Source organism: Callorhinus ursinus, unplaced genomic scaffold (genome assembly GCF_003265705.2).
Source record: "Callorhinus ursinus isolate GAN/ISIS: 27379988/994484 unplaced genomic scaffold, GSC_fseal_2.0 scaffold7, whole genome shotgun sequence".
Classification (NCBI taxonomy): Eukaryota; Metazoa; Chordata; class Mammalia; order Carnivora; family Otariidae; genus Callorhinus; species Callorhinus ursinus.
In genome coordinates, this window is record NW_027397069.1 from 51416624 (window position 1) to 51430926 (window position 14303).

Below are 14303 nucleotides of genomic sequence, written 5' to 3' on the forward strand. Positions count from 1 at the left end.
CAAATTTTACATACACAGTCTATCTAATCAGGTCCCTCTCTTATCCTTTATTTCTATCTGGGAACATTCTTTGTGTCCTTGATTGCACTCAATAGTCATTTCTCTTTCTGGGTGTAAGGGGAGGTATCTTCCCTCCCATTAAGTTCTATCAAGAACTATGGTACTTCAAGAACCTAGCAAAGTGCATGAGTACTCAATAAACATGGTGGAATATATCAGTAACCTCAAATATATAGTTCTATTTCAATCATGCAACTGATATTTATTGAAGTAGTTATAGGAAAATAAAAGAGAAAGAAGACAGATCTTGCTATCAGAAGGTCTGAGTCTGAATTCCAGCTCTGGAACTTACTTCTCTGTAATAGTGGAAAAATCACTACCCTTCTCCTAGCCCAAATCTCCTAAGTTATGAAATGTGAATTCTCTTGTCATACCTACATTCACAGGGATATTATAAAGATAAAAGGATTTTAAAGGGTATTTTATATATATTCCCAGACTTAATATCTTTTACAATAGTAAGTCTGGGAATATATAAAAAGCAACTATCAAAGTTCCCGGAAAGTTAACACATGTATGGTTGAGAACTAAATATAAGATTGAAACCAAATGTTACTACTGAATTCCAGGAATAAGATGAAAAAACCTGAGCTAGGATATCCAACTAGGAAAAAAAAAGAGAGAGAGAGAAAGAAGATATATTAAAAAAGCACAGCATGACAAGGACATAGTGTTAGATTAAAGGGAGGTGAATCAGCGTTAGGGAAGACATACTTTCAGATATCAACACACAACATATAAACTCCAGCCTCAGCTGTAACTAAGGAAATCATACACATCTTTTAACCCAAATGCATTAGGCTTACTCTAACAAACTCAACTCAACCAAGTCTGACCTCATCTATACTCCCAAAATACATGGTGTCTTAGTGACTTCCTTCTTTCATTACTGTCCATATCAATATACACTATTACCTTTGTGATTCAGCCCACTATGAAACACCTTTATTCAATTTCCTACTCAATCAAGTTTTGTAGTATATTAATCTCAGCATTATAGCAAACCTTACTTTAGTAATCAGCCAAAGTTAGTAAGACCTTCATAAAATCTTAAAGAGTTTAAAGGCCCTAATACATACAGACAATAAAAGCTTGTTAAAGAAAGTACTTATAAACCCTTCTTAAATGACTGAGTAATCTTGCTTCAAAACTGATTTAAGAGAGTAGATCTAATACAGTACAATCTAATACAGTAACCAAAAATGTTTAGCTTAAGATATACAAGAATATAAAATTAGCTAAAGCAAGTATAGCAAATTCTCAAGAAGGAACATGCATAAAACGTTCCCTCAAACCACCCCCAACCCTACCATCATCAATTTTTCCCTTTGTTCTCTGACAGCCCTTACAAGACTCTGTTTATTATCACAGCTAGTGAGTGAGTGCCCAGGATACTCAGGTGAGAAAGTATCTCCTGAATCAGAAATGCCTAGAATGGGCACATCTACATTCTTTAAAGGGTTGTAAGCTATCTGGTTAAGGTGAGAGACATAAAGTAGGGCACCTAGGTTCTTGTGGTATGCAAGTACTTATTACACCTCAGTACGTACTCTGTTGCCAAATAGGTACTCTGGTAGCTAGCTATTTACATACTCTCTCTTATACTAAGTAAACAAGGAAGATAACGTGAGTAAATATAATAATTTCAAATGTGTCAACAAGCAAAAGTCTTAAAAGATGTATTAGAAAGTAAATTGACAATGGCATTTAAAAGACCATTCTCCCAATCACTGTTGGTCATTATTGAATAATATGTGATTTGACAAACCTCTCTCTCTGTTGTCACGACGGTCTCTCTCTCCATGTCTTCTCTCAAAGGAAGAATCCCTTGCTTGGTCTCTGTTGTCTCTTTCAGGATATCTGTCTCTTTCAGGATAGCTACTTCGAGTTTCCCAGCTGTCATGATAGTTGCTACTACTACTGTGACTATCAATTTGAGAACCTCTTGTGCCTCGACTTCCTAAACAAAGGATATTCACACAAATGTTTAAACACATACACTTTATTAAACAAGTTTCATCAGTCACAGTCTTTCTTCCCAAAAAACATACAGATAAAGAAGGTGTGTTAGTATTTCAAAGTATGGTAATCATTACTGAAAAGAATATTAAATGTTGAATCAAAGCACCCAAGTTGTCTAATGATGAGCTTAGGTAAGCCAAGTCCCAGTTTTCTCTATCGATAAAAAAAAGTCTTAATGGAATCATAAAGCAAGACGGTTCATTTTCGTTAACCCAAAACCCAACAAAACAAAAAATGAAAACTATCTGTTCATATCTAATTCACAGAAATATGAAAATAAAAAAGTTGACACATAAATTACTGCTTTGATTACAATTTATAGCAAAAACATTCCAATACAGAACCAAGGTACTTTGCTGACATTAAGTGGGTGCCTGAAAATCTTCATTCAAAAATGTGGGAAATGAATGTTCATAGTATAAAAGCCAAAACCTGGAAAGTACTCAAATGTCTTTCAATGGTGAATGGTTAAACTGTGGTATCCCCAGACCATGGAATACTACAAGGAACAAATTATTAATACATGTAACAACTTGGATGAACCTCAAGGAAATTATGCTGAGTGAAAAAGCCAATCTCAACAGGATATATATAGCATGATTCCATTATGTAACATTTGTGAAATAACAATTATAAGATGGAGGACATATTAGTGGTTGCCAGGGGTTCGGGACAAAAGAGGGGATTTGAGTGTGGCTATAAAGGGGTAATACAGGGAGTCCTGTGATACACAACTGAGTATCTTGATTGTGGTAATGGTAATGCAAAGCTACACAGCCACTATTGGAAAACAGTACAGAGGTTCCTCAAAAAAATGAAAAAACAGACCCATGTATGATCCAGTAATCCCACTTCTGGGTATATATCCAAAGGAATTGAAATCAGGCTCTGGAAGAGATACCTCATGTTCACTGCAGCATTACTTATAATAGCCATGACACAGAAGCAACCTAAATACCCTGATAGACAAATGGATAAAGAAAATGTGGTATATACATATAATGGAATATTATTCATCCTTTAAAAAAAAAAGGAAATCCTGCCATTTGAGACAACATAGATGAAACTGGAGGACATTATGCTGAGTGAGATAAGTCATACACAGAAAGACAAACAGTACATGATACCACTTATATGTGGAATCTAAAAGAGTCAAACTCTCAGAAATAGAGAGTAGAATGGTTAACTGCCAAGGGCTGGAGGTAGAAGGAAACAGAGAGGTATTAGTCAAAGGGTACAAAGTTTTAGCTGTATAAGATGAAAAAGACTTAGAGCTCCACAGTACAGCATAGTGACTACAGTTAATACTGTATTGGAAAGTCAAAAATTTGCTAAGAGGGTAGATGTTATGTTAAGCGTTCTCATCACACATATACAAAATAGTAAAGAGAGAGCAAGAGGAAACTTTTGCAGGCGATGGATATGCTGATGGCATAGACAGTAGTGATGGATTCATGAGCATATACTTATCTCCAAGCTCATCATGTTGAATACATTAAATGTGTAGAAGCTGTATGTGCAGCTTTTGGTATGTCAATCATATCTCAATAAAGTGGTTTAAAAAAATGCAGAGCTACACACACACACTCACACACACATTATACATAATAGGCTTTGAGCCTTCAAAGAATTAGAGAACAATTCTAAATACTGTTGCAATGTACTTTAATAGTCAAAATATCAGTATAATTAAAGACCACAAGGAAGAAATTTAAAACATTTTCTAGAAACTAGAAATGAGCTACATATAACATCTAGGAATGAATAAGTTAAGTAACAGCTTAGATGCTGCTAAGAGATAATTAGTAAAAAAAAAAAAAAAAAAAAAAAAAAAAGATATGTCTGAGGATATGACCCAGGAAACAAAAGAGAGATAGATGAAAAATCCGAAAGTTAAGAATCAAAGAAGATACAATAAGATGATTCAACATATGTCTAACATATGTCTAACCTATGCTGTTTAGAGTCACATTTAAAACAAAAAGATACAGCAAGGCTAAAAGGATGAAAAAAGATACTTATCAAATATTAACCAAAAGAAATGTTAGTAAAATAGCCTTCAAGACAAAAAGCACTATTAGGGATAAAGAGGGTCATTCTGCAATGATAAAAGAAATAATGTGCCTTATGTATACCTAACAGCAAAGTCTTAAAATAGTCAAAGCAAAAATTGATCAAATTACATGAAATCAACAAATTCACAATGACAGTGGAAGATTTAACTCACTTCTCTGTAATGTTAGAAAAAGCAGACTAAAAATAATTACAGATTTGAAACCATAGTTAACAAGCTTGATCTGAGACACCCTTTGCATCCAACAATTAAAAGCACACACAGAACATTTATATAAATTTCTGAGCCACAGCTAAGTCTTAACAAATACAAATGCCAAAGAGTCGACTTTAAAGTCTTCTCTGACAACAATTAAAATTAAAGAAGGGGATTTATTTTAAAAGGTTATGATTGGAAATTTAAAATCCTATTTCTACCTAATTCATGAGTCAAGGAAGAAATCATATTAAAACTTACAAAGTGTTTAGAATGGTTACTAATACAATTACCACACATTTCATAACAAAGTAAAACCTAAGAGTAGAATTAATAGAACAAAAGAGATACAAAAGAATATAAACCAAAGATTAGTTGTTAGAAAAGACTCAAAACAGACAAATCTCTGGCAAGATTGAGCAAGAAAAATAAGGGAATATAATTATAGATATAAAAGATTTAAAAAAACAAACTTTGGAACATCTTTGTATCAAAAATTTGAAAATAAATTTCCTGGAAAAATATAACTTATTACACCGCTTTAAGAAAAAAACCAAACTACAACTATTACAATAATCTAAATCTATAACTCTTACGAGAAACTCAATTGGTAGTAAAAACCATAACCATCAGAAAAATAGGAAACAATGTTTAACAGACAAATGTTGTTAAATTGTCAAAGAATAGATATCATATATAGATTGTTCCAGAGAAAAAAACAAGCAACACTAACACATTTTGTATGTCTAGTGTAACTTTGATCCCCAAACCAAACAAGAAAAACACAAAAAATGAACTATGCAGTGGCATGCTAGAACTGGTTCACACTGGCTTGAAAGAGCCAATTGTGTACATCTCTTCTCATGTCAGTAGCTCAAAATCTGCTACAGCAAGAGTATTTATACCATGGAAACTGGCAAAAACTAAAAGTCAGGACTTTTTCTGAAGAGTTCGTTGTTAAATATTTATCATCATGCCACTAATTATATGTAATCTCAATTGAAAACACAGATGTTTAATTCAACATCAAATTTTAACCTAATCTAGAACTTTAAAAAAATGAAAAAATTCCATTTATCTTCGAAATGCCAGGATAGTTCTAAATTTTAAAGAAACATATAAGTAAAAGGTTAAAGAGACCAACTATGACCTTCTCAAGATACAGAAAAAATGGTCATGATAGAAGTTAGCTAAGTTGGGGAAATTAGGGGACATCTGTAACAATAAAAAACATCTGCTAAAAATCTACAAACACCATGCTTAATGGTAAAATGCCAGCAGTAACACTTTAAAATCTGAAACGGAGCAAAGAAGCCCATTATACTACTTATATTCAACACTATATTGAAAGATGATCAGCAGGTTATCGACAGTAAATAAATAATAATCAGAAAAGAGCCAAATCTGTTCCTGACATAAATGTTTGAGATAATCTAATTAGATCTCCTACAAAAATGGAGAAACACAACAATGTAAGATTAAAATACAAATATCAATGATCATTTCCATACACCAACAATAAGTGGTAGAAAATAAAATACTTTAAAAAGATATTATTTAGTGACACACAGTTATTCACTGAAGCACTGTTCAAAAACAAAGACTGGAATACCTACACATCTACCAATATACGATTTATAGTAGTCTCTCCTATCTGTGGCTTCACTTTCTGTGATTCCAGTTACCCACGGTCAACTGGGGTTCAGAAGCAGATGATCCTCGTTCTGACATATCATCAGGTCAATGGTAGCCTAATGTTACATCACAATGCCTACATCATGCACTTTGCTTCATCTCATTACGTAGGCATTTTATCATCTCACTTCATCATAAGAAGGATGAGTACAGCACAATTAAGATATTTTGAGAAAGACCACATTCACATAATTTTCATTGTGGTATGTGGTATATGGTATGATAACACTGTTATCACTGTTTTATTTTATTATTAGTTACTGTTAATTTCTTACTATGCTTAATTTATAAATTAAACTTTATCATAGTTGTGTATGTACAGGAAAAGACCCAGTATATAGAGAGTTCAGAACTATCTGAGGTTTTAGGCATCCACCCAACATCCTGGAACACATCCCCTGCAGATAAGGAAGAACTACTGTATTAACTTTAGATTGTTTGTTCTAGCTCTGTGCAAAAAGGTGTTGGTATTTTGATAGGAACTGCAAAACAAATAATCCAATTACAAAATGGGCAGAAGACATGAACAGACATTTCTCCAAAGAAGACATACAGATGGCCAACTGACACATGAAAAGATGCTCAACATCACTCATCAACAGGGAAATACAAAATCAAAACTACAATGAGTTATCACTTCACACCTGTCAGAATGGCTAAAATCACAAGAAACAATAAGTGTTGGTGAGGATGTGGAGAAAGGGGAACCCTCCTGCACTGCTGTGGTGGCAATGCAAACTGGTGTAGCCACTCCAGAGAACAGTACGGAGGTTCCTCAAAAAATTTAAAAAATTAAAAATAGAACTACCCTACAATCCAGTAATTGCACTACTAAGTATTTACCCAAAGAATACAAAAGCACTAATTTGAAGGGATACATGCATCCTGATTATTTAATAGCAGCACTATCTACAATAGCCAAATTATGTTAATAGCCCAAGTGTCCAATGACTGATGAATGGGTAAAGAAGATGTGTTGTATATATACACAATGGAATATGAGCCATAAAAAGGAATGAAATCTTGCCATTTACAACGACATGGATAGAGCTAGAGAGTATCAGGCTAAGCAAAGTAAGTCAGAGAAAGACAATGTAGATTTGCGCTCTTATGTGGAATTTAAGAAACAAATGAGTAAAGTTAAAAAAAAAGAGAGAGAGAGAGAGAGAAAAGGCAAAGCAAGAAACAGACTCTTACCTAAAGAAAACAAACTGAAGGTTACCAGAGGGAAGGTGCGTGGGGGATGGATTAAGTAGGTGCTGGGAATGATTAAAGAGGGCGCTTGTGATGAGCAATGGGTATTGTATGGACATGCTGAATCACTGTATTGTACAACTGAAACTAAGATTACACTGTATGTTAACTGGAATTTAGTAAAAACTTAAAACTTTTTAGTAATTCCTACAACGGACAATGTGCACCATTAAGAAGAGGATAGCTGTTATCAAGTTGACTGATAGGTAATGATCTCCAAGGTCTTTTTTAAGTGAAAACAGCCAGGTGGAGAGTAATACACAGTTTAAAAAAAAAATTACGTTTGTAAAACCAGATGGGGATATCAGTAGACATACAAATCTGCTTGTGTAGAATATTTCTGGGAAGGACACAGACAAAATTGGCAAAAAGATGAATGAGGTCAGGGATAGAGTCAAGGCTTTTCACAATATATTCTTTTGTACTTTTGAAATTTTGAACCATGCAAATGCATTATTAAAAAGAGAGAAAAAAAAATTTTAAGTACCACTGACGAGCACCAAAAATGTTGCATACCCAGGAATAAAATATGTATAAGACCTTAACAGAAAAAGTTATAAATTCATAAATTTAATGCATTTGAAATAAAAATCCAAGTTTTTCATGACATTAAAACAAAAAAACTCATTTAAAAAATGTATATGAAAAAGCAAAAGGCCAAGAAAAGCCAAGACAACTATGAAAGAGCAGGTAAGGGGCCTTCAGCTTAATATGAAGCTATAATATTGACAAAAATATACCAAAAGACCAATAGAAATAATGAATGTTCAGAAATCTGCAGCAGTATTTTAGGGGAGGGGGAAAAAAGAGGAGAGAGGAACAGAGGTCAAAACTAATTCAGTCCAAGCAGTCTGGAGACAAAGACATTTAGGCAGGTAGTTACTGGGTGTTGGTAAATGCTTTTTAGGGGAAGAAGAAAAATGGCTCAAGATTCTGATGTGCAATTATCTGAAGTGGTTTGAAGCAAGCACAAGTAAGTATACTAAGGAATACACAGTCATTTCTGATACCACCAATTCTGAAAGCCCACCATTTTAATTCTACTTTAATAATCACTCTATCATATATGTACTGTTCAGTAGAAATTATTTCCTTTTGACTCCACTTTTTTGCCTGACAGGAATTATCTTAGTGTTCCACACTAATCAGGAGGGTAGGCATGACTGGATATAATTTACCAGGGGATCTGAATCAGGACCCATTTATCTTTTGCTACTTTAGCAAATTCCTAAATCCTAGGAATGTAAAAATTCTTATTTGGAATTTATAGGGAAGGTCAAAATTCAATTAACTGAAAATTACTTTGATAAAATGATAATGAATGTAAAAAAGAATAAATTTAGAAAAGAAACCTTAAAAGATTTAATAATTTCTATATAAGCATACAAGATACAGTTCACTGACAAGTCAAAAACCTTACCCTTTTCAGGTAATTCTGGACCTCTCCCCCTACTTCTGCCCATCCGGTCATTCCTAATTTCACTTCGAGACTCATTTCTGGCATCATTCCTTATTTCAGTACGAGAACTTTCTTCTCTCAAATGGTTTCTGCCATAACTTCGGGATTCTTCTTGATAGGTATCCTCCTTTCGATGAGAATCTCGACTTTCACGGTCCCTGTAGTCATGGGTATCACGAGCAGACCGAGAATCTCTGGGATCACGGCTCTCTTTGTTATCTCTGCTATAATCTCTCATCTCCCTGGAGTCCCGAATGTCTCTGGAGTCCCTTAGTTCCCGTCGGTCTCTAGTATCTCTGGTATCTCTTCGATCCCGACCATCTCGAAGTTCTCGGTCCTCTCTGTGGTCTCTAGAAGAGCTCTGATCTTGTTCATACTCTCGTTCTTCTCTTGTGTCCTTTTCTCTATCCCTTTTGCTTCTGGTCTCTGTAATGCAAGTTTAGAAATCAACTAGAACTCCTTTCACAAAATTTTGAGAAACTAGACAATACACATAAATATTAGAGCTTAAAAATTTTTAAAAAATGGTAATTCACGTTCTTTGCAGAAAATAACAAAAGAAAACATAGGCAAATAAGAAAACCAAAACCATGCATAAGCTACAATTCCAAAGGTAACTTTATTAACACTTGGATAACTATGTTCTTGATTAGATAAAACTGTGATTAGGATCTTCCCATGCCCCAACTTACCCATACTTATCTTCAACAATTGAAACAAATAAATTGATCTCATACCACTGATGGCTTATTTTTTAGAAACTACTTGTAGATCCAGAGGTACACAGTGACTTTAGCCATCTCTACCAAGTATTAGGCCAAACTAGACCACCCATGACCACCTCAAATGTACTTAAAGCACTTACGAGAGGCCTACAGTTAGTAAGCTGGCTGGCAAAGAGATATTGTTATTCACCCTCTCTTTTCTTGAACTGTTTACTGGAATCACTCCTGTCTCTGAAGTTTTCTCTCCTTAAAGCATTTTCTAACACTTCACAGAAAAATAAGAAAAGAACTTCAGTTTTTAAAAAGCTGAAATGAAACTCACTGATTATTTAATTCAACCTTGTCACCGTCTAAATGAAGAAATAAGGGGCCAAGAGCCTAAATGGCTTAGATAACTGCATACCTAATGGAATTTGCCAAGAATAGAAACTATTCTTTAGATATGCCTAGAACAGGCATAAACTGATCACAGCATAAATCTGATATGAAGTCAAAGGACTAACAAGAGAACCTCGGAAAACAAACACTGCCTTGTTTTGAAATCAGATTCCTTTATGTGTTGCTCTGACCCTGTGGACTGCCTCAATATCTGAGGCTATTTTGGCAATTATAGCAGCCGTAGGCCTATTATAAATTTACCTTCTTTTCTTTGTCCCAGGTGGCTAGGCCTACAGACTTTCTCAAGCACCCAAACACCTAGTATCCATAAAACCCCCTAGATTTTCACATTAATAACTCATCTCTCCTGTCAGTTACATTGTCCATATGCTTATATCCACAAATGCCCATTAAGAACAGAAGCAGTAGGCAAGGATCTGCAAGGTTTCCATCCCTTTCTGTGCACATCTATGACTTCTAGTCCTCCTCCAATGCCAACTGTGCCTAAAAATATGTTCACTCAGTACCATATCCTTTTCATGATTCCATCTGTCTTTTCAAATCTAGTTACTATATTTTGTTCTTTACCTACCTCCCCACTCTTCCACTAAAATTATTCTTATTTCAGAAGATGACATCTAAATAGAGGAACAAACACCTGCTACATCTCTTATATGGAAGGTTAAAGAAACCTCTTCTTTACAAAGAAACTAAACACATATGGTTTATTATTAAATGGATTCTTCCTGTAACAGAGGCCACTCAGCACACACACAAAAATTCTTATAAGACTCAACCGCATACTATTTCCCGTCATTATTACTTCAAAACAGACATCAAACACACTAAAGAGTTTTCATTCAATAAGCAGTCATTAAATGTACACTATATTCCCAGTCAACTCTAGTTAAATATTTTTTTAAATTAACAGAAAGGTGCTAAGAGAATTTCCCTATCTTACCAATGTTCCAAAAATATTGCTACGCTGTTCTGGTTCCAAAATGAGGTACACAAGAAGTATTTCTATACAACAGATGCTCTCTCTGTTCCCTACCTGGGCATTCATCATTTTCTTGAATAAAAGAACTTGATTAATTATTACACTGTTGACAGGAAGAGAACTAAATTCAACACGTTTCACAGGAGACTGCTGTATTATACTCTCAGAGAGGTTTATTTTAAAATGCACATTAAAGAGAAATGTTGTAAGTAAGCAAGTATTTCCTGAGTACTCATTATGTTTAAACACCAACTCAGAAGCTAGGGAAAAAACTTAAATATATAAGGACAAGAAGCTTGGGTAAGGAGTACAGAAAGAGATGAGAGCTATTAGACTATACTGCCAGATAATAATAGCATCTCAGCTTGAACAAGGAGTAGCAAATCCAAAGTTAACTTAATTATCAGGGATCTCGAAAGGAAAGCTGCACTGCTTACTTCTTTCTTGAGTTACACCTAGAAAACTGATCACTTGGTTTACACTGACCTTCTGAATGTTCCCCCAGCCCTTACCTCTTTATCGAAACATGTCTAATGCTCTCAAACTTTGTCCCCTGGTTTGCTGCATTTCTTTCCTTCATTTCTTTCTTTTTTTTTTTTTTTTTAAAGAATCAACTAAGCAATTAGAGGGATGCTTCAAGAGTCAGATAGCCAAAAATTTCTCAACTTCAGAGTACTCAAGTGAAACATCTTAACTGAAGAAAGCACTACCTCAGTATACATAAAAATGCCCACTTATGTACATTTAATAGTTTATGTTCCTGTGTCATTATAAAAGCACCTCTTATTGCCCTCAAGAACTCTTCTCTGTTACAAAAGACTTAATACAACACAGTTTTCTTCTTTCCCTTATTATAACAGTAAATCTGAATGGCCAGTTCTTTAATAAAGAAAATACTTAAAGAATTCGAAAAAAAATCAAGATAAAGTACAGTGCATACCTTCCCTTCTTTCATGACGCCGATCATGAGACTGTGAAGTTCGTTCATGGTCATGCCTCCCTTTTTCTCGCATTGGAGAGCGATGTCTTGGGGGACTTTGCTTTCTCTGAGGAGAAGACAGAGAATGTGAAGGATAAGGAGAAGCAGAGCGTCGTAAAGGTGGAGTTATTGTCCTCTGATAAGATGGTGAAGGAGTTCTTTTTCGACGAGGAGAAGGAGAATGTCTTTGAATAGATGATCCTGATTGTGAGGAAGATGAATGATGTCTAGAAGATATAGGAGAATGATGCTGTCCTACTGGGGAAGTAGACCTGCAAAGAAAAGCAACAATAAAAAAAACTGAATGCTAAAGTTAAAGCTAAAAGTGTGAATCATAATTCCAGGATAAATATCAATTCATAATGCTGTATAATAAGTTAATTTTTAAAGATCTGATTGATTTTAAGTGAGCCTGAGGTCACAGTTCTAGATGAGATATGCACTGCCTTGCTTCCAAGCTTTGGCTCCAAGGAGCACTCTCCCTGAGCACAAATAGAGAGAATATTACCCTCACTTAAGTATGGAATTCACTCTTATCAGAGATAATCTCTGACAGTGCGAATAGGTACTTGGAGGCAGGAAACCACAAGAGGCTAAAGAGAAAACATACTGTAAGATCTAGATAGAAAGTGGCTGTGAGAATGCCTGTAATTCAAGGCTGCGGGGAAAGGGGAAAAGTCATCACCAGCTAAGCCAAACCTGAAGTCTGCACTGCCTGGGTTGAGATTTAGGATGGGGAAAGAACACTACGGTTAAGGAAAGGACACTGTCTATACTGTCTTTATCTTAAATACCTGGCCTTCACTCTCGGCCAGCACAGACTAACTTCATGAGTCTTGGTTTAAGGAAGGCTTCTACTCCCTTCAAATCACCTTCTTTCACTGCTGCCAGAGAAACAACTTACAACCCCACAAAGCACCTACAATTTGTTAAATCCTGGGCCCTGGTTTACACTGAATATGCAAAATGTGTGTGTGGAATACACACACACTTTTGCAATAACTGAAAAGACACACACATTTTGCAATAACTAAAAAGAAATAGGACTAAGGTTTAAAAAATAACATTCCATATACCACATACCTGGATTAGTATCATATTCCTCAATCATTCTGAAGACTAGATGTTTGTTCAAAAACATTCTGGAGGCCTAGTCAAAGTATGTTAGAATTACCTTCAGTGCCTATGATAAATATTTTTTAATATCTGCAATGGTGGCAAAATTATTAATCCTAAACCAGGGTTTCTCAATCTTGGCGGTCCTGACAGTTTATATTCAGTAATTGTAGTGGGGGGCTGTCCTGTACATCATGGGATGTTTAGCAGCATCCCTGGCTTCTACCCACCAGAAGCCAGTACCATGCTCCTTCTCATCCCCGTTCATAATAATAAAAAATTACTCCAGACATTGCCAAACATCCCCAGGAAGGCAAAAATCACCCTTTGTTGAGAACTGCTGGTCTGAACTATGTTGTTTATAAATGATGCCTCAGTAGATCTTTTATCAATAAAAGCGCCAAATACATAAAATATATGTTGATTCACAGAAATGATCCAATATATTGAAAAGAATTTTACAGAACAAGGATTTTAGCAAATAAAAACACCTAAAAAAAGTCAGCTAACTAGAACATCACATTCACCTAAACATTCTAGTTATCAGTAATTCCACTACACCTTCATACTTTTCATAAAAATTATTTCCTTCTCATAAAAAAATAAGCCATAAGCCACTATAATTTAACTGATTCTTAATAGAAATGTATTTACTTACGGGTATGAGTAGAAATGCTCATAGGGTCTTACCCAAATCTGGAAAACCAGCTATGATCAATGGTCATTCAAATGCATCTTACTGAACATGAATAATTATTGTTTGGTACATTCCAACTGCAATTTCATCAGGTTCTGGTCAATTTGGAAATCTCTAAATTGATAAAATAAAAAATGCGACTCTCCACTGAACTGACATTTTGGTTAGTTTCATTTATTTTGCATACTTAAAATTGTTTCAAGAAAGTCTGCAATACCCTTTGGTGATTAGTTCACAGAACTTAAAAAATAAAATAGTTCATAATACTATCTTTAAAAAACACAATACAGTCCAATCACATTTGTATTCAAATTTGGTGTTGATAGCATGTAGTAAAAAAACTTCAGTTCAAGCTTAGGATAATCAACCTATCAAATTAAGGTCAGAGGACCAATGCATTGTCAAGTTATGGTTTCAGTATTTTTCTTCCTACCCATCCTTCAAGAAAAAAAAGAAACTTATGGACTGAATGTGTCCCCCCAAATTTATACAACCCCCCGATGTCACAGTATTTGAAGGTGGAGGCGTTTGGGAGTAACTGGCTTTGATGAGGTCCTGTGGTGGGGCTCCCATAAGATTAGTATCCTTACAAGAAAAGGAAGAGACCAGAGCTCACTGTCTCCCTCCATGTGAGGAGACAACTGTTTAT

General features: G+C 34.9%; 1 protein-coding gene across 5 annotated transcripts in view; it reads right to left on the minus strand.

Annotated features, from left to right (window-relative positions):
- The window catches only part of ZC3H13 (zinc finger CCCH-type containing 13), a 92575-nt gene that overhangs the window by 23489 nt on the left and 54783 nt on the right, over window positions 1-14303 (minus strand). For all 5 annotated transcript variants that reach the window (XM_073894528.1, XM_025874862.2, XM_025874860.2 and 2 more), the window contains exons 9-11: window positions 11803-12113; window positions 8721-9185; window positions 1829-2020 (exon numbers count right to left, since the gene is read on the minus strand). In XM_073894528.1, coding sequence (XP_073750629.1) covers window positions 1829-2020; window positions 8721-9185; window positions 11803-12113 — 968 coding nt within the window. The remainder of the gene's footprint in view (window positions 1-1828; window positions 2021-8720; window positions 9186-11802; window positions 12114-14303) is intronic.